The sequence below is a fragment of the Mytilus californianus genome, unplaced genomic scaffold (genome assembly GCF_021869535.1).
Source record: "Mytilus californianus isolate M0D057914Y unplaced genomic scaffold, xbMytCali1.0.p SCAF_1, whole genome shotgun sequence".
Lineage (NCBI taxonomy): Eukaryota > Metazoa > Mollusca > Bivalvia > Mytilida > Mytilidae > Mytilus > Mytilus californianus.
Window position 1 is genome coordinate 65925497 of NW_026262581.1, and position 21306 is coordinate 65946802.

Sequence of the window (21306 nt, forward strand, 5' to 3'; positions counted from 1 at the left end):
AGATTACAGGTCAAATGGTTCTAGCACTTTAATGCTGTTCTTTATCCAGGATTATCCTTATATCAAAACGGTGTCTTCAACACGTACTAAAAGCTCACACCTTACTACAAATTCAGAACAACTCGTACAACTTGTTCGCTAAATCTTTACTTGATGTCGATAAGAACATAGATGAGAAATAAGAATAAACGCCATTAATACATTTATTATTATATTAACTTGTGACGGAAATACTTTTTCTTACATGAACTGCTAGTATTCGGTTAAACTAAAGGTTGCTAAAATAGTAAGCTAATCACCTGGTACAGCCGATAGAAGGCTATACCAGGTGATTGGCTTACTTTTTAACTAAACAAATAATAAATATAAGATACGGCGTTTGATATAGGTTGCCGTGTGGCTTCAACAATAAGCAAAACCCACACCGTATAGTCAGTTATTAAAGGACCCAATATAAGAAAATATGAAAAAACTCGAACGAAAAAAATTATTTGAAATAAATACTTTTTGGTGTATAGACTTATTTCATTCATTCTTTTCTTGTAAAAGATGAAAACAACACTTTATAAATTTCATACGTCCGAAGCGCTTTTTTGGATTTGCCACCATCAAGAACGCTCATAGCTAAATATTTGAAAGCCAAGGATTTATAAGAACAGTTCGAAGAGTTATATTAACAAAAAGGACCTAAACGTTTTCCCGATTTTTTTATTTCTTCTGAAGCAACGTATAAATAGCATGCTCATGAGAGATTTAAAAGTTACATTGAAATTATATCAACAATATCAGTCGAGGATGTACTTTCAGGCTTATATAATTTGCCAGGTTTTAGAACGTTATCTCTGTGCAAATAAAATCGTGTTGGCAGTTTGGATCATCAATTTAAAATGTTGTTTAACATTTGGTATTTTCTAGGACCGATTCAACTAGTCAAATAATTTCAAGAAAAACTTTCCGGTGCAATATGACGAGATCATTCTATACTGAGTCGAAAAGTTCTGATATCAAACTCACTAAATACAAACACAGCAAACACAAGTGTAGAACGTGATATATTTATTGCCTTGGCTTCATCGTGTCATGTATAATACTTCTACTTTCAGTGATGGTCCGTATATAATGGATCCAGTTAATCCTTACAACAATCTGCTAAGTCCAGAAACAGTGGAACATTGGATCAATTGTAACGAATCAGAAAGAGTTATCCTCAGTGAACCGGACATTTCAAGGATAGAAAGTGATGCAGCATTTGCTCTACAAAGATTAGAAATGTAAAACGTCATGTTTGATTTCAATTGTACCAGTTCTTATGGTTGAAAGTATGCTTATAAAAAAGAATAATTTTTTTTTATTTCACTTCCTTCAACTTTTCATTTTATCAAAACCCCACGTTAAAGGCCCACATGTTCATGTAAAATTACATGCGTTATTAAGAATTGTTTACTATGTTTTATATTTTTAGCTTTCCAAACATTGGGTTACCATAGTATATGGAGATGGTTATTCCAGAAACCCTTGTGCGCTCAAAAATTATATCGTTTGTTGCTTTTGCTACTAGCCACTGCATGAAACTGCTGGTTGATAATCAGTCCTCGATGTTACCATCCGCCCGAAACTTTTGCATCGCTTTGTTGGTGTAGGAATAGATTGAAAAAGAGGGGACTTCTGAAAGTGACAAGCAAAATAAAACATGTTAGAAGTTAGTATCCTATCTCTTTCCTTTGTGTTTTTATTTTTATTTTTTTTTATAAAAAGTTGTGGGGCAAAAACAATTTTGTCCGCGGCTCCTATACCAGTGAACATTTGTTTGTAAATTCGCAGGTTATAAATCATGTAACTGTACAAATACTATGATTCTTTACCACTTCCATAGTCAGACGGGTTTCGTTGTTCTTTTGAGGTAAATAAACTAAATATACAATGTAAGCTGTAAATAGATCATAATTTAAGAAAAAGTATGACGATTAAGTTGAGTAAGGATCTCAATATTGACGACTTCAAGTGTAAACCTCCTGATTCCAGATGTGCTTATATAATCAGACTGGCCACGTTATTACTGGTGATCTAATAATTGCCAATAACAGTTTACAGCGAAATGTGTTATCCAAAGGCCCGAAATATCGTGAGACTAAATCTATCGATTGGAAACACAACTTCAAAATACTGATGGATGCAGTCGAGGATTATGCCAGGCAATGGGTTAAACGCGAGAAACAAGACGTAGATACTCTTTCCAAATATATTAAGGGTACGAGGTCGTTGATACAAATCATAATTAAAAGCTGAATGGGTCTATGAATACACAGGCTACATCAATCTATAAAGACCCAAAGATGCAAGCACCTGTCCTACCTCCATGACAAATATGTTGGTGTCCCCGCAGATAAAGCCCCAAACAACATCGTTTTAGTGTGTAAATCACATTACATAAACTGCTTAATACATGAATAAGTTATTGACATTTCACTTGGAAACTCACTAAAGATGAAGAACTGGATCTTCCTTCACTGTATTGGATACCTAAATTATATAAGTGTCCTTACAAACAACGTTATATTGATGGTATTCCAAGCGCTCCACGAAACCTCTTTCTAAATTATTAACATCAATTTTGTCAGCAATCGAAGCCGGGCTTCAAAGAAAATGAAACTACCTACTCTAGATGCGGCATGAATCAGATGTGGATACTAAAAAATTCCAAAATTCCTTAAGGGTACATACAATCTAAGACTCCTTTATCCTGCAATAGTATTATAACATTTGACTTTTCTACACTTTACACAAGTATTCCCCATTCTAAACTAAAAGACAAATTGACTCAAAATGTTGGTCCTGCTTTGTGTCATAAAAAATAATGGCCAACGTAGATACAAGTATCTTGTCTTTAGGTAGGGATAAATTATACTTATTCAAAAAATTTCTGAAACTGACACTATCAAGATCCTTGATTTCTTGACAACAAATTTGTTACGTTTAAAGGACGTGTTTTTCAACAAACAATCGGTATTCCCATGGGAACCAACTGTGCACCTCCTCTTACCGACTTATTTCTTTATTCATATGAGGCTGACTACATATAGTAACTTGTCAGGAAGAAAGGAAAGAAGGTTAGCAGTATCCTTCACTTCACTTTTCGCTATATAGATGAGATGATGTTCTCTCACTAAATAATTCAAAATTTGGTAATTATGTTGAACGTATCTATCCCATTGAACTTGAGATAAAGGATACTACTGTTAGAGTTAAGTCTGCCTCATATCTTGACTTACATTTAGAAATTGACAATGAGGTCGGTTGAAAACAAAATTTTAAGACAAAAGAGAGATTTCAGCTTCCCAATTGTGAACTTTCCATTGCTAGGTAGCAACATTCCAGCAGCGCCTGCATATGGAGTATATGTCTCCAAAGTTGAATTGATATTCCAGGGATTGCGTTTCCTATCATGATTTCCTTGATAGAGGGCTGCTGCTCACAAGGAAGTTATTAAACCAAAATTTCCAAGTGAAGAAGTTGAAATCATCCCTTTGAAAATTTTACGGACGCCCTCATGAAGTTGGTTGACCGTTTATATGGATTATCTGTTTCACATATGACGTTGGATATGTTCCAATTGTTGTTACCACAATCCTGTTCTCCTTTTCCCCAAATGTAACCTACCGAATTAGATTGATCACGGGTAATATTTGTGGCGCAGGATCTGCTTACCCTTCCAGAGCACCTGAAATCACCCCTGGTTTTTGGTGGAGTTCGTGTTTCACAGTATTTACTTTTGTATGTTGTGTTTTGTATACTGTTGCTTGTCTTTTTTGCCATAGTGTTGTTAGTTTTTTTCGACTTATTTGATTAAATGCTCCTTCGGTATCTTTTGCCTCTTTTTTCTAAATCGTCTATCAGTTCATTAAGTTTTAACACTAGAATATAGGCATTCTAACTTAATTTTCAAAGGTGCATTTTTGGCAAAATTTGTTAAAAATTGAAATCTGCATCAAAAATACCAAATGACTATTCAAGTCGTATTTTCTCTTCCTTTAGGCAGATGTAGAATATCGTTAAAGCATCCAACTTCGTTATTGCTTCATCTTTTCTATACTAGCTCCCGGTAACAAAGTTATAAAAACATACCTATACATTTTTGTACATAGGTCTGATTTATGCCACTTGTTATCATAAAGTTCTGTCTATTTTGCTTAAGCATGTATCATCACACACAGGGCATATCAGTTAACTTCAGGAAACAAAAATCAATTGTAAGCTATTCCTGATGTGAAAAACAGTACTAGTCATTGTGCACGTGGTGTATTTTCATACTTTTTGCTTCCATCTTGCCTTGCTCTACATACTCAATATGCAAAACTTCTGAACACAAAATGACAACCGATTGATGTTTGGTTTTTTTGTCTGCTGTATAACATTTTAAATAATTATAATTTATTACATTGTAAATAGAAACATTTTGCACATGTCGTAGATTACACAATGTTAAACATTTAATATAACTGATCCACCAAATGTTTAATGCACAGATATTTCATAAATTACAAAACACATCTATTCCAAATATTTGTGTATCCATAAATATGCGTTTCTTAATTTAAGTTTGAAAGTTAAGATATGATATATATCGTTTGTTAAGGTTAACTTGTATTAAAAATGGTTTTCAAAATATCTCCCACTTATAGATTCATTCACCACTAAAAACAATTTACGTTACATATTGGAAATGTTTTGGATAGGAAGTTAGGCTGTACATGTGCAATGATCAGCAATAAGAAAAATTTATATTTGTATGAGTGAAAAAAGTATGCAATAAGTCGTACTTGAAAATGGTTTACAGTTTTATATCAGAGAATTTCAACTGCTAAATAAACCAGTAACGTAATGAGATTTACATATTTTGAATACATTGTAGTATAAATGTTACGAAGTGGACATACGAAAAAAATATTATAATGTTTTCATGAGTTTCTCAATTCCAATACTATTGAATGGAATTAAAATATATATCATTATTCTCATAGATATTAAACATGATACCCATTCATTAATTGCAAATTGTATATTTATGCTACGAGTGTGACATATTACAAGAAAGTTATGATGTCATCAATATTATCAATTTTAATCTTAAACATTGCCTTTTCTGCTATTTGTTTGTTTCGTTGCTATCTATTGACAAGATCTGAGTTTTAATGCATAATTCTCTTTAGTGGCGCTAGAATACAATTGTTGGAAGGCATTACAAACTGAACAGTAGGGCTAAATACGAATAAGGTAATATATGCCTGGGGTTGAAAAACCTAAGTGTTTTGAATAATTCAACATTTTAAAAACAGTAAATTAACAAAATGAAAATAGTAATGATATATAACATAATGCGTAATTTTGACAACATTAGTTTACCGATGTTCAAAATATAAAACACATATTGCGAAATATGTGACTGAGACACAAATGTGCACATTTTTCGCCCAGCTACGGAAATAGATTATATAGCCTTATCATGTACTAGTATCAAATGTTCGCTTTAAAAAAAATTATATTTTTTATATAATTGAACATATATGAAATACAATCTAACACTTAATCATTGTGCGCTGTTAAAATTAATTTTGTGTGGATATTTTTATTTTCATGTTATCTGAAAAATTGATCTCAAGTGTTTACTCACGAGACAGCATATGAATTATCTAATCTCGAATGATTGACCTATGCTTTTTAAGAAGTTATTTTCAGTTTCGGTTTTGCAATATGAAAATAAAACGTGTAAATAACGTATACGATGCTTGACGAGAGTTTAATCTAAATTGAAGCTTAAGTCTGAGGTAAGCAATGATCAATAATTCTATACTTTTAAGGGATATTATGTTCTTTAAGAATCTATTGGAAAAGGAAAACCAATGTGCAACGTGAATTTTAAAAAAAGTATTGCAGCAAATAATTGAAAAATAAGATTTTTATTAAATTGAATTTTGGACAATTAAAATGTATTGATAGTTTTTAAACTACAGAAAAGTTAAACAAACGTATGTGCGGCCATAGATCAGATATCGACCTCAATGTAACGACATTCTGTACCAGCATTTTAATCAGCCTAATCATTCCATCGTTTCTATGACAGTTCGTATTATCGAAAAAATATACCACAAGACTAACAATCCTCAACTTGCAACGCCTCTCCGTAGACAAAAAGAGGACTACTGGATACGACAATTGGAAACTGCGACACCATATGGTTGCAATGACACAATTGATGGTATAGGTATTCTATCTAGTCCTTCCTGTAGCTCGGTGAATGTGATAAATATTTTCAACTCTACTCCTCGTCGTAGACGCAGTCATGGCCATCGTTATTATACATCACCTACTTTGCATGATGTCTCTATTAATGACTTGCTGCCATTTATACAAAAGCCGTTAGGTATTCATCACATTTGCACGAAACTTTATTCATTACCCCTTTCAAAACTTCATTCTATGTTCAATTTATGTTTGGAAACCACTGTTACAAACCCTCATTCAAACCAATACAAACTTACAGCTATCATTTCGGATATTGCAAGTCTCAGACTTTTCAAACCAGTTCGCATTGGAAAAGATGAAAAATTGAAAATATATTTTCTTAAACTTTCCTTTGCCAACAAAGGTCTCGATGGCGTCAACTTAGGCAATATCCTTCATCATAAATTAGTTCAGTCGAAAATACCTCCTTATTTTAAAGATCAGTCTGTACCAATAATTTGTTATACCTATACCAAACCAGTTGCAACTAAAATTTTCAATTACAAACACGTTTTGCAGGATCTCAACATTGACGACTTCAAGTCTAAACCTCCTGATTGCACCTGTGCTAGTTCCCAATTCACATATACTCCGGCTGGCCACGTTATTACCGGAGACCTCAACATTGTCAATAGCACTTCCCTTCGAAATTTGTTATCCAAAGGTCCGAAATATCGTGAGCCTAAATCCATCAATTGGAAAAACAACTTCAAAATACTGATGGATTAAGTCGAGGATTATGACAGGCAATGGGCTAAACGCGAGAAAGAAGACGTAGATACTCTTTCCGAATGGATTATGGCTGTGAGATCGTTGATACAAATCCTAATTAAGAAACTAAATGGGTCTATCAATACCCACGCTACGTCAATTTTTAAATACCCAAATGTTGCAAAACACTTGTCCTACCTCCATAACAAATATGTTGTTATCCTCGCAGATAAAGCCCCAAACAACATCGTGTTTGTGTGTAAATATCATTACATAAACTGCTTGATAAATGAATTAGGTATTGACAATTCATTTGGAAACTCAACATATACCCTCACGACACTTACCAAAGAGGAAATCCTAGATAATCATAGGTCTGTTCTATGTTCCTTTGGAAAGATGAAGAACTGGATCTTCCATTACTGTATTGGATACCTAAACTACATGAGTGTCCTTACAAACAACGGTATATTGCTGGGTCTTCCAAGTGCTCCACGAAACCTCTTTCTAAATTATTAACATCTATTTTATCAGCAATCAAAGCCGGGCTCCAAAGTTATTGTGAAACTGCCTTTTCTAGAGGTGGCATGAATCAAATGTGGATACTAAAAAATTCCAAAGATCTTTTAGAGTACATACAATCTAAGACTCTCTAGTCTTGAAATAGTATTAAAACATTTGACTTTTCTACACTTAACACAAGTATTCCCCATTCCAAACTAAAAGACAAATTGAAAGAGTTGGTATTACTTTGTTTCATTAAAAAGAGGAGGGATAAATCCTACTTTGTAAAGAATCACTCTGATTCAAACAAAAAATTCTCTTAAAAACTGACATTATCAAGATGCTTGATTTCTTGATTGACAACATATTTGTTACGTTTGGAGGACGTGTTTTTCAACAAACTGTCGGAATTCCAATGGGAACCAACTTTGCCCTTCTTCTTGCCGACTTGTTTCTTTATTATTATGAGGCTGACTTCATACAGGAACTTCTTAGGAAGGAAGAATAGAAACTAGCAATATCCTTTAACTTTACGTTCCGCTATATAGATGATGTTATCTTACCAAATAATACAAAATTATATTGAACGAATCTATCCCATCGAACTAGAGATAAAAAATACTACAGATACAGTTAAGTCTGCCTCATATCTTGACTTACCTCTTGAAATTGACAATGAGGGTCGGTTGAAAACAAAACTTTACGACAAAAGAGATGATTTCAGCTTCCCAATTGTGAACTTTCCATTTCTATGTAGCAACATTCCAGCAGCGCCTGCATACGGAGTATATATCTCCCAATTGATACGATATTCCCGGGCTTGTATTTCCTATAATGATTTCCTTCATAGAGGATTGGTGCTCACAAGGTAGCTATTAAACGAAGAGTTCCAAATGGTGAAGTTAAAATCATCCCTTCGTTAATTTTACGAACGCCATCACGAGTTGGTTGACCGTTATGGAATAACCGTTTCACATATGATATCGGATATGTTCCTTATGTCGTAACTACAGTACCCTTCCCTTTTCACGAATGTGACCTAACGAATTAGACTATTTACCGGATTTGTAATAACATAAGCAACACGACGGATGTCACTTGTGGAGCAGGATCTGCTTAACCTTCCGCAGCACCTGAGATCCTCCCCAGTTTTTGGTGGGGTTCGTGTTGCTTACTCTTTAGTTTTCTATGTTGTGTCATCTGTACTATTATTTGTCTGTTTTTCTTTTTATTTTTGGCCATGGCGTTGTCAGTTTGTTTTCGATCTATTTTTTTGACTGTCCCTCTGGTATCTTTTGTCCCTCTTTTACATAGTGTTATTTTAATTTTACAGCACTGGGTCGATACCAATGCTGGTTGACTTGGTCCTCGGTGGTATCATCAGCTCAGTAGTAGATATGACAAACGAAAATCTCTGACGAGGAGTCCTAATTAGAACAGGCAAACAATATATGAACAAAGTTAAACTGTTTTTGTTAGATATCAACCCATTTCCTTTCGATTTCGATCAGTGTGCTGATAGAAGGTGGATAAGGTCACAATAGGTATCTGCACTATTGGAACGTTCTACCTTGTATTTTGTTGGTATTTTGAAAGTTGGTCTTTATATGTGAATAGATATAAGAAGATGTGGTATGAGTGCCAATGAGATAACTCTCCATCCAAGTCACAATTTGTAAAGGTCAAAGTACGGCCTTGAACACGGAGCCTTGGCTCACTTCGAACATCAAGCTATAAAGGTCACTAAAAATGACTAGTGTAAAACCATTCAAACAGGAAACCATCGGTCTAATTTATATAAAAAACGAGAAACACTTATGAACCACATCTATAAACGACAACCACTAAACAACAGGTTCCTGACTTTGGACAGGTGCAAACAAATGCAGCGGGTTTAAACGTATTAACAGGCGCTAACCTTACCCTAACCTGAAACAATAGTGTAACATCACAACATAGAAAGACACACTATAAAGTTTCAATTGAAATGGCTTAACTCAATCAAAAGACTTATTAACAAAAACAAGTAAACATATACTGAACGAATAAAATTGATCTATGACACAATGTAAATACAAAATTAATGAAAAAGGGGAGGGGAGATGTAAAACAATATTAGAAAGACAACCATAACCTGGGACAAAATGCTGCCAAATAAAATAACGTACACAGATAAAAAAAAAAAAATTTTGTAAGGTATACATGGAGTACGGAAATATTTGTTTACAAAATAAATAATTTTGTTGTTCATAGTACGAGAACAGAAGTGAAAATATATTGTCATACCAAACACTTCAAATGTCGTATATATTAAAAATTGTGAGACGAGATATAACACTAATTAGGTAAATATTAAATAACAAAAATGCATTACAAATTGTATCAACAGGTAAAGTTAACACGAAAGTACGATTTGAGAGTACTCGCAATTACTGAAAGCTAGTCAAAAGCCAAAAACAATTTATAATAAAAAATCATGCATCAGAGACTAAAATCAACTAAAACACATCTCAGGGATTTAGTGTTTTAACGTCATGTACAGTCAAAGAAGACAAGATTTGTGCAATGCCATAATAAAAGTAACGACAGGCAGTAAGATAGTTATGAGTTAACCTTTTAATAAATATGTATAATGTTATATATAGACAAAGTAATCTCTATATAGAAAATGAACGTGGATGTGTATTTATAAATCCCAAAAACCGTTTGAAAAGAATACAAATTTAGTTATGTTTTAATTTGCTGATGACAAAATCGATATTTGTGCCAATGTTAACTATATTCAAGATCCAATAACAACATTAGTAAGATAATCTTTACTAAAAAGTTTGTTTAAAGGTTCGATGAGTATACATGGATCACATAGTGATTTCCGCGCTTTTAGTTCAAATTCTGTATCAGGTTAAAATATAATATAATTTATATTTTACCACATGGATCACTATTTACAGTTTTAAGGATGTACACTTTATTGTCAAAGTACAAATATGTGTTCTTCAACGGCACCTTAATTGATGCGTAATACGCATGACGCAGACAATTTATCATTTGTTGACGAATACTCATGTCAGGTAAATTGACAAAGAAGACGGTGAAATCGACTTCAATTCGTTTGATTATTTGTTGTAGGATTTCATTTTTAAAGGGGTTTCAGGAAAAAACTATCCGCGAATTTATCCTGACTCATTTAGTGCATACTATATCTATTTTGAAAATAGATGAATTTCTGTTCAATGCGGTCCTCAAATCCTAACCTTAGAAAAAAAAACCTTAGAAAGTTTCAAACTAAAATAAAACTAAATGGAACGCACATTTTTAGTATAACCTTTGCCAACATTTTTTTCATACAATTTTATACCTAAATTTTAAAATGTTGGCATAGGTTCAATGAACATAATCTGATAAACTGCCACGTATAAATTATACTAGTAGTATAATGATTACAAAAGAACTTGATCGAGCCAGTAATACCCTCGGGACTTTACGGATTTTCCTATGCTACTTTTGTTGGGGAATCAGTCCTTTCATCCCCTCCTGATTGTAACAACCTTACGGAGAATGTCACATTTAAATGGAAAACACGGGCAATGATTGTCATACGTATTCAAAGACAAACGCGTGTATATATCTTATTATAAAATGACAAGTTCGGCGGTTCGTTGTTTTAATCTGACATCAACTCATTTCGTCTAACTTATTCAGATCGTAAAAGATATTGTTGAATGTGGGTTGTGTCTCGTGTTAAATTATAATCTCTTCACCGAAGACTTACGGAAATAGCCTAAAAGCCCTAGATACCTAAACTACATAAATGTCCTTACAAACAACGTTGTATTGCTGGGTTTCCAAGTGATCCACGAAACCTCTTTCTAAATTATTAACATCAATTTTAATCAAGTAGTGAAGTTGAAATCATCACGAGTTGGTTGACCATTATGGAATATCCGTTTCACAGATGACAGCGGATAAGTTCCAATTGTCGTAACTACAATCCCTTCCCCTTTTCCCCGAATGTTACCTACCGAATTAGACTTATTACCGGGTGTGTACTAACATCAGCAACACGACAGGTGCTTCACGTGGAGCCGGATCTGCTTACCATTCCGGAGTAACTGAGATCACTCCCAGTTTTTGGTCGGGTTCGTTTTGCTCTGTCTTTAGTTTTCATTGTGTGTGTGTACTGTTGTTTGTCTGTTTGTCTGTTTCTTGTTTCAGCCATGACGTTGTCAGTTTATTTTCTACTTATGAGTTTGAATGTCCCTTTGGTATCTTTTGCCTCTCATTTACACCCAAGGAAATTAAATTGATTCTTGTATAGATATTTTTCATCTTCTTCCGTTTCATCATCAAGTAATACATTTTACGATGTTTGTAATACATAGTCAACCTTTCTTTTGTAGAGACGTATTATCTGGAATCCAATATTCTCTATTCAGTGCCATTTTTGAAAATGGGGACATATTCTTTAGATTATGGTGACAAAGATTTAGGGGGAAAGTTAACGTCATTCATAGACCGTGACGTTAACCCGGATGCAAACTATCTTGACAAGTGTGGAGAATGCACCAATATGATAGTTAGCTTTATGCACGAAGTTACCCCATATAGCATTGCATCAACTATCAAGGTAATTATATTTTTTAGAGTTTTTATTCTAAGCAAGAATTTTTTTATGTATCTTATGAATTTTGATTTTAAACCAATCATTACCTCAGAAAAGAAAAGAAACATAAGCAAATGGATTCTGGAAATATTCAAGAGACCTTTATTGTAGCTACTTATATCTCAATATTTGAATTAGAAGACAATACAACAATGTACTAAGTAAAAATATTAAAAAAATCTAGGAAGAGACCTGTACTTTGCAAGTTGGAAAAATGCCCTTGTAGACAGTGATGTAAAACTAAAAAATTAAAAATTATTACATATTCTTACGAATTTAATTACACATATTAAGGATAAAAAATCACTTGAGATATTCTGTGTTTCATTGTTGTGCAGAAAATAATACCACAAATTGATACCGTGTCAATATTTTTGATTATAGTATAAATTTCTCTCTTTTTTTTTTTGTTTGGTTGTGAATGTGTTCACTATGATTTAATGCACGATTTTAAAAACTTTTTGTTTTGCAAAATCTTATTTACCGACAATGAAAGCTTTTTGTATGTAAATATTTACACAACGTGTTTCATAAAATCTAGTAAAAAAATATTTGAAAATTATTGCATACAAGTTATATTGTATTGAAAAATCCCTTTCGTTAGAATGGGAATGCATGTATTTTCTCTAACAGGCATTAAGCTTGTATGGAAACAGAATATAAGCTCTTTTATGAAACATTGCCATTAATCATACTTAAATCATTATTTACTATGCATGCATTATTTGGTAATTGTGTTGATATCAGAGGGCAAATATTGATCAGCAATGAAATAAAATATTGAAAAGGGACACATAAGAAAAATATTTAACAAACTACTTGTATTGTTTTCCGCAATAAATTTGCCAAACATCTTTTTTTTTTCATTAAATGTTTGGTCTTATTGATGTATACTGAATAAAGAATTCATTCATATTCGGTATCTCGGCACCTTAAGAACCCTTGCAACAACGTTTTGGTGGGTTCGTAAATGGCCTGTTGCAACACCAGATTTCTTTCCTTATGTAATATACCCTAATTTTCCTTTGTCACTTCAAATTTCCTGACTATCTTTCAGAACGACACTCTATTGAAGGACTTGCCTATTGTATATATTACTAAATTGTTCTGGCCTGAACCTGCATGAAATATTTGTCACTGGGCTTAAAACAAACAATAATCAACCAAGTCAGGAAAATGACAGATGTTTTCCAGTCATTTCGTTGGCTGATATAGTTGAGCGTTTGGTTTTGTCAGCTTTTATGGACTTCCCCTTTTTTTATTTACTTTGGAGTTCTGTAGTTTTGTTATTAAATTTTTTAAGTAATTAATATTTCGCTTAATTAATGGAAATTTTTTATGTATACAGAATGTGTTTTCAGCCTTGTATCACCATCACTGTCGTAGAGTTGTCACTGGTTCAGACGTACTTATTATATATATATATATATATATATGTATGTCAGCGATCTAAACGAGTTATCGCCATTAGTAAATTTAAAAGTAAGAAATCAATAAGTTAGGTATATTTTTATTTATTAAAATCATTATTGCCCAATTTAAACTAGAATAAATAAATATTGATCTTTTTATTGATTGTTAATCCATAAATTGAAAACATTTAAATTTTACAATAAGTATATGTTAAACCGAAATTGAAAAGATTGCTTATTCACTAGGTCAACACGTTTTAGCTGTAAAATTCCTCAAGAACGTATGAGACAAATAAATCGAGAAAAAAAGTCGAACACACGAAAAAATGGTGGCTAAAAACTAAACAATTCAAATGGTGTATTGTCTCTAGATTAAGGCAATAGTCTGGGAAACGGTTTTTCCATAACGCTCAACCAACTCGTGATGGCGTCCGTGAATCTGATAAATTCTTAACTTATTTCGTTTCCTTAATTTATTCGTTATGAACACTATGTCTATGATGATTAAGATTCGTTCTAAATAGTTCTGTCATTTGGAACCTATCAATGCGCGTGTTACAATAAACGAATAATGCATTAGGAAAAAGTGTTCTATTTAGTTCTTTTCGATTTTTGTTTTATGATACGAATATTGTTTGATTTTTATATGGGCTCATCAGGTCGGTATTAAGAAAAAACATAACTAACGACAAACGACACAATTTTCTTTTTATTGTAGGGTGGTTCTTTTGGGAAAGGAACTGCCGTGAAAGGAAAATCTGATCTTGATATACTTTTTGTGGTGAACGATATAAAATCTATTGAGGACCTTATGAAGAAATTGAAACAAATAAAGCATGAGCTTCATAACGCACTATGTTGTGGATCATTTTCTTCAGTTGATGGTCCATTGTCAAAAGAGAAAAAGGCACAACGGAGACATCTAAAGAAAAATAAACCGTTTAAAGTGTCTAATATCAGGAGGACACCGTTTACAGTTTCCTTTACTATGACGTTACCGAATGGTACCAGTATGCCTGTTGATTTAATTATTGTACCAAATTTACCAAAAAGTGGTCCTCGTAAGTTTAAGTAAAATTATCACCCTAATATACATTTAAGGCTAAAATAAACGAAATTTTTCGATCGTGAATGCTTCTGGATCAGTCTCAAGACAAGCTAAGGAACCAACATTGTAACATGCATTGGAATTGTTTTTCATTGAGATGGACATGCCTGCTTTTTAAAACAACAGTCTTAAAAAATATAGTTATGGTGTTTTAAACACAGTACACTATTACAATATATGATTAATGTTTTATCACCATTATAAGCAATAATCATTTGATTGCATTTCTTTCACATACTGATTTTCTTATAACAGACATTTCTATTCAGATGGAAAGTTCTCTAAAGAGGATTTGACCAATATTTATCAACAAATGAAAGCGCATCCAGAACAGAGAGATTATCTTGCTAAATGTGTATCACCCCTTCAAGTGTCCTTTGTAAAAGATCTACCAGAAAAAATTAAAAGAGCTATTCGATTGACAAAGTACTGGGCAAAAACAAACAAGGTCGGTGTTTAATAAAAATGATTGATGCAAATTGTGTTTGTTCGAATATTGTCATAGCAAACAGTGTTTGATATATATCATATTTTGCTTAGTTCAAAGGTACGTAAATGAAAATAACATTTATGTAATTTCGTGCAACCGAGGCACTGTTTGATCAGAAACGGTCAAAACTCAAATACCTGAAAACCAAGGATATATTAGACCTCAAAACGTAAGGAGCTATATGACCAAAAAGGAAGATAAAAAAAATAGCCAAATTTATCTCAAGTCAACTTTGACTAAGGGAGTTGAAACCTTAGTTTATAATGTCCTTATAGTACAACTAATATGCAATAAACGCCCTTTTGTATTGTTTAAAACACCAAGATGACATTAGACCATAAAGATTGATATAAAAGAAAACGGTTAAACAAAATACCAGTAGTATATATGTATATATGTAATAGAGAAATACATATCTAGCCCAAAAAAAAAACTGTGTCCTTAAATCAATTCCATGTCCTTCCCGTTATTGCGTCATAGACGTCACAAATGTATGTCCTGTTACTTCTTAAATCTGCGTCCTTTTTATCAAGGCATGCATTGTGATGTATTGTGTCACAAGACACGTAGAATAAACTTACGTGTAAGCACCGTTTGTTGCCATGGGTATGTTCAGCTCAAAATTGTTCACTCTGTCAAAGCCTTGAGGCTTTGAAACCAAATGATATATATTTGAGTTCCATGACGTCAAATTAATAGTCTACCTTGTAAAGAGTACACAATTCTGAGAATTTGACGTATCTGGACACAGTTTTTAGGAAATGACATAGATTTGACTCTTACATATATACTCGACAATAAGTGTATACAGAATTCATTGTTAAAAATGTTCATGAAGGAATGGCCTGCAATTAGGTTTGTTTGTCTATTTGCGCAAACGCTTTTTCTTGTTCTTTTGATGTGAATGTTAATCGACGTTTTAACTAGCTGATTTCAGAACAAACGGAATTAATGTCAATAAATCTTTAGAAAGTTTGAACATCCATAAACTTTTACAACATCTCATCTTATCCTCAGAACTTAACTTACAACGCCATTGTAAAAAAAAACGAAACACGACGAAAAGAATAACAAATCAACAAAAGAATACATAAAAGTAAAGACTGAGCAACACGAACCCTACCAAAAACAGTCAACCAACTTGTGATATCCGTAAACTTTCGAATAACATCAGCGGTACCTTTTACAGTACCAGCTGTGCATTTCGACAATTAATGTATCTTCAGTAATGTTCATGACCAAAGTATTTGAGAGGTTAAACCCTTATATAAACTTTGAAGAGCCGATAAAAAAAATACAAAAGACCGAAAGTTAAGCAAAATCCGGACAAGGAATCAGAGCCATGCTAGAGAGAGATACATTCCTTATTACAAAAAAATTAGGATTCTTTATAACAGCAAATTTCTTCCATGTCAGTTACGACGTAGTGCGAAGGGATAACTTTAATTTGACCTCTTGTAACCATTAATTCAATAGCTTCCTTGTTAGCAGCAACTCTAAGTCATGGAAACCATGATAGGAGGCGCACGCTTTAGAATATCGTGTCATCTGGGACATACATGTATATAGTCCATATGAAGGCGCTGCTATAATGTTGCTTCATAGAAATGGAAAGATCACAATTGGGAAGCTGAATTCATTCCTGTCGTCGTTAAGTTTGTCCTCATCCAACCGTCATTACAAATTTCTAGATGAAAGTTAGAATATGAGGCACACTTAAAGTATCTGAGGTTTTCTGCAATTCAAGTTTGATGGGATAAATGCGTTCAACATATTCACCAAACTTTGAATTATTTCCTGAGAGGGCACGTTATCTACATGGCGAAACGTGAAGTTAAAGGGTAATGCTTGCTTCCTTTCATTATTCCCGAGAAGCTCTAGTATGAAATCTGCCGCCTACGAATATAGGAACAAGTCGGCATAAACAAAAAGCACATTTGGTTCCCATAGGAATGTCATTGTTTGTTAAAAACGTGTCCTCCAAACGTACCAAATGTGCTGTCAATGATATAATCAAGCATATTCATGATGCTAGTTTTAGAGATTTGTTTGTTTAAATCAGAGTGCTTTTTAAAAGTATGATTTATTCCATCATAAAAACTAAATATTTGTATCTACGTTGCCCTTCCTTTTAAATTAATAACATGACAATGAATGCAATCTCAGGGTCGTTCATTTTTACTGAGGCACTGATTTTGAAAGCCAATAAGCACATTGAAAAAGACAGCACAAAGCTTGCATTTACTGTATTTAGAAATTGGATTGATATTTATTTTAAACTCGCATGCATGCATTTTCATTTTTAAACTGACGAAGTGATAAATCAGCATGAAACAGAATCAATTTTGTCCTGATTTTCTATCATTGAATATTTTAAAGTTGAGTGCCTAACGTAAACGTCTTTCTCACATTGAAATAGAGCATACCGCAAATGATATGCTTCATATATTGTCTTATATTATTTAGAGAATCTAATACCGGTGTTGAAATTAAGGGTCGTTTGAAGGCTTTACTTTACGAAATAGATATAAAAGAGGGACGAAAGATACCAGAGGGACAGTCAAACTCATAGATCGAAAACAAACTGACAACGCCATGGCCAAAAAGAAAAAGAAAAACAGACAAATAATAGTACAGATGACACAACATAGAAAGCTAAAGACTAAGCAACACGAACCCCACCAAAAACTGGGGGTGATCTCAGGTGCTCCGGAAGGGTACCCGTCGTGTTGCTTATGTTATTACAAATCCGGTGAACTATCCACTTTTAGGTAGGAAGATTCAAGAAACGGCATATAAAGTATGTTTATCCAAGTTGATGTATTTTAATCTTTTCTCTTTTGGTAATGATATTGTCATTTTCCGAATTTTTAGCTATAAAATGTACGTTGGTAAACTTGGTAAATTTCTTTTTTTTTTTAAAGAAACGACCTTCAATATCAATTTTTAAACACACACGATCTATTTTATTTCAACCATTTCAGATCGAATTATGTGTAATGCAAGTACCTCCCTAAAAGCCGAAAAAGCTTGTTATTGTAAAGTGTCAGGACATGTAATCAAAATAGCTAGCGAAAGTTAAAGAGTTTGGAATGTAACTGGCAAAATTTCCATAGAGAAAACAAAAAGCAGGAAATAACAAAAACCATTACCTAAAAAAAAAACCGACAACATCGTGATGGTATGTCAAAAGCGACATTCTAAATGCTTTAACTCGAAAACCGTTTAAGAATTTGAAATAAATGCCTAGAAGAGAATCGAAAGATACCAAAGGGATATTCAAACTCACAAATCGAAAACAAACCGACAACGTAATGGCCAAAAACCAAAAAAGAAAAAGACCAACAGACAAACAATATTACACAAAACACAACATAGAAAACTAAAGACTAGAAATTTTAGGAATATCAATCTGAAATTTATTTATGATAAGCTTTCCGTAAAGGCAATGAATCCGGACTTATCAAATGATCACAACCTAGTCAAGTTTGAGGTCGTGAGTACTAACCTCTCCGGAGAACTCCAATCTTAATTGCAAGTTTCCTATCGAAGATTGGTGGTTCTCTCCGGCTAGCTACACCCATAATAACTGCCTGCTATGATAAAGACAAAGTCACTGAAAAAGAGTTTGACACCAACAAACAAACCGAGCTTAAAATAGTCTAATGTTTACATTGTCGGCTATACAAAATTGGTGTAAGATAAAAGAGCGAGATTTTTTTCACATTCTTTCGCAAATTCACTTGGAAATATGCATTCACTGAAATGTGGGTTATTGAGTGACATAACATCATCAATATATCTGAAAGAGAAATTAAAGAAATTTGCAAGATGCTTTTTTTTTGTCTTTGATAAAGTTCTGTTATAATTCTGCTTCATATGAGTACAAACACAAATAGACCGGTAGTGATGCACAATTATTACCAATTGGAACACCGACGGCCTGCTGAAATATCAATTCACAAAACTACACTAATACATTGTAAATCATCCAGCATTTTGAAGATACCATGCTCGTGCTTCTTGGAAGGGTAAAACCCGTATACTAATTCTACATTGCAGATTTTGAATCCGTTTTTGAATGCATGACCGAACAGCTTTGAACCATCCAGATAAAATGTATAGTTTTGGTTTTTCTTGTTCGTACTTTATCCATTGTCTGGCATAGTCGTTCACTGATTCAGTCAGTTACCTTAAGTTCTTCTTCCAGTTGATGGACTTGGGAATTCGATATTTCGTTGTTCATTGTTTACGATGACAAGGTCTCCAGTTATAACATGACCAACGGGACTATATTTGTATTGGTATGATACAGAAGAGCAATCGGGATGTTTGGATTTAACTCCCTGAGGGTAAAGGTATATAATACCCTCTTGAGGTTGAACATCTTGGAAGTAATAGGTTTTGTGTAGGTATAAGACAGGCGTAGTTTTATCTTTAAATTAATCGGGTATTGTTTTCTGTACAGTTTTTTTTGTGTAGTTGTCACTGGTTTGAATAGCCTATAGTTACATGTAGTGATGTCCATACATGTAAATATAGCTTGCAACCAATATGTACCTAGCAGAATTTGTATCAATAAAAGAAGTGTTTTGAGATTCTTGAAATAATGAATTGAGTTTTGATAATGGTACGGAAAAGAGTTATTTTATATATGCTAGTAGTGAATTCCCAAAGGTTTATAAACAGATTACAACAAACCATCTATAGACACGGTGTGAACAGCAGCTGTTGAATATTTTCGATGTCCGTGATTCCTATTGCGTCGAACAGGGGTGTTGAATAATTTTAAGTTGTTGATATCACTCCCCCTGGGTCTATACAAAATACCTACAACATACACGAGCGTAACGTATTAACTGAGATATGTAAGCGCCGTACGATGGAGCAGAGTGTATGTTAATGCTGAAAATGAGAAGTTGACAAATGAAGCAGACCTTCTACTTACGGTTGTATATGAGATGTAAGCACTCATTGAAATGTGGGTTATTGAGTGACATAACTTCATCAATATATCTGAAAGTGAAACAAAAGAACTTGGCAAGATGTCGTTTAAGCGGTTCTCCCATTTCTTATTATTTTTATGATAAATTCGATTTCAAACTTGTGTATCGTCCCTTTTGTTGACTAGTATATGTTCAGTCACGGATACAGCACTTATGTAGAAAACAAGTTCGATGTGTTCAATTGTTCTGAGAAAAATACAATTGAAAAGCCACGTTATTTCAGAGAGACACGTAGCAGAATTAACCTGTATATATTTACCACGTGTAATTAATCTGCTCAAATTTTGAAAAACCAGCCAGTAACTATTAGTAAAAAAGTAACTTTTCAACATTCACGACATTGTTAAGAGTATGGTACAATGAGTTATATCTAAATTTCTAACTATAACTAATACTGTAAATATTTTAACATTTTATCTTGTTAAGACAGAATATTTTGTGTCATGTATATATTATATGGACCTTTTGGGTCTGAAATAAATATCTTATCTTATCTTATCTATTATTCTTTTAGCACAAACTGCCTTCGTATGCCATAGAACTGTTAGCTATTAAAACGTATGAAGATTTCAATCGACCAGAACCTGGTGGGATAACAGAAAAAAAAATTGTTAACGAAATATTTACGCAACTGAAAGATTGTAAAAATATGAAGATTGAGTGGAATACAAATTACGACCTTGACGATTATTCATATGAGATTAAGGGTAAAGTCAATGAATCAGCAACCGAACAAAAGAAATCTTCAAAAAGCCAAAACTCGGTGAAATTAGATACTCCAACTGCAAAGAAATTGATAAAAAAAATTAGCACAGTCATAACAGAGAACACTTAAGCAAAGATAACACGAAATCATTTAAAACCCTATGGCCTAACGTGGATATTGCCGGAAAGATAAGCTTTCCTTCTCCAATAGCGACAACCGTCGTGTGCTCATCACAAACAAATCCCTGTCGCATGCTGTGATGACATGAACGAGGAAAGGAATGGTTTGTGTTTATGTGTACTTGAATATATCCTAACTTAAAAATACATTCAACTACAAAAGTGTATACATCATATAGGGCTTTGGCCTACTTTCTCTATATGTTGCTGAGTCTAATGAGGTTCGGTTGTTAAAGAGCAACTATGCT

The 21306-nt window shown here is 33.2% G+C and overlaps 1 protein-coding gene across 1 annotated transcript; it reads left to right on the forward strand.

Annotated features, from left to right (window-relative positions):
• The first annotated feature begins 1069 nt into the window (after positions 1-1069).
• On the forward strand, positions 1070-21008 carry LOC127725381 (2'-5'-oligoadenylate synthase 1A-like). The gene is made up of 5 exons (XM_052232345.1): positions 1070-1699; positions 11895-12121; positions 14288-14630; positions 14947-15125; positions 20688-21008. The coding sequence occupies exons 2-5, from the start codon at positions 11945-11947 to the stop codon at positions 21006-21008; spliced, it is 1020 nt and encodes a 339-aa protein (XP_052088305.1). The 5' UTR covers positions 1070-1699; positions 11895-11944.
• The last annotated feature ends 298 nt before the right edge of the window (positions 21009-21306 follow it).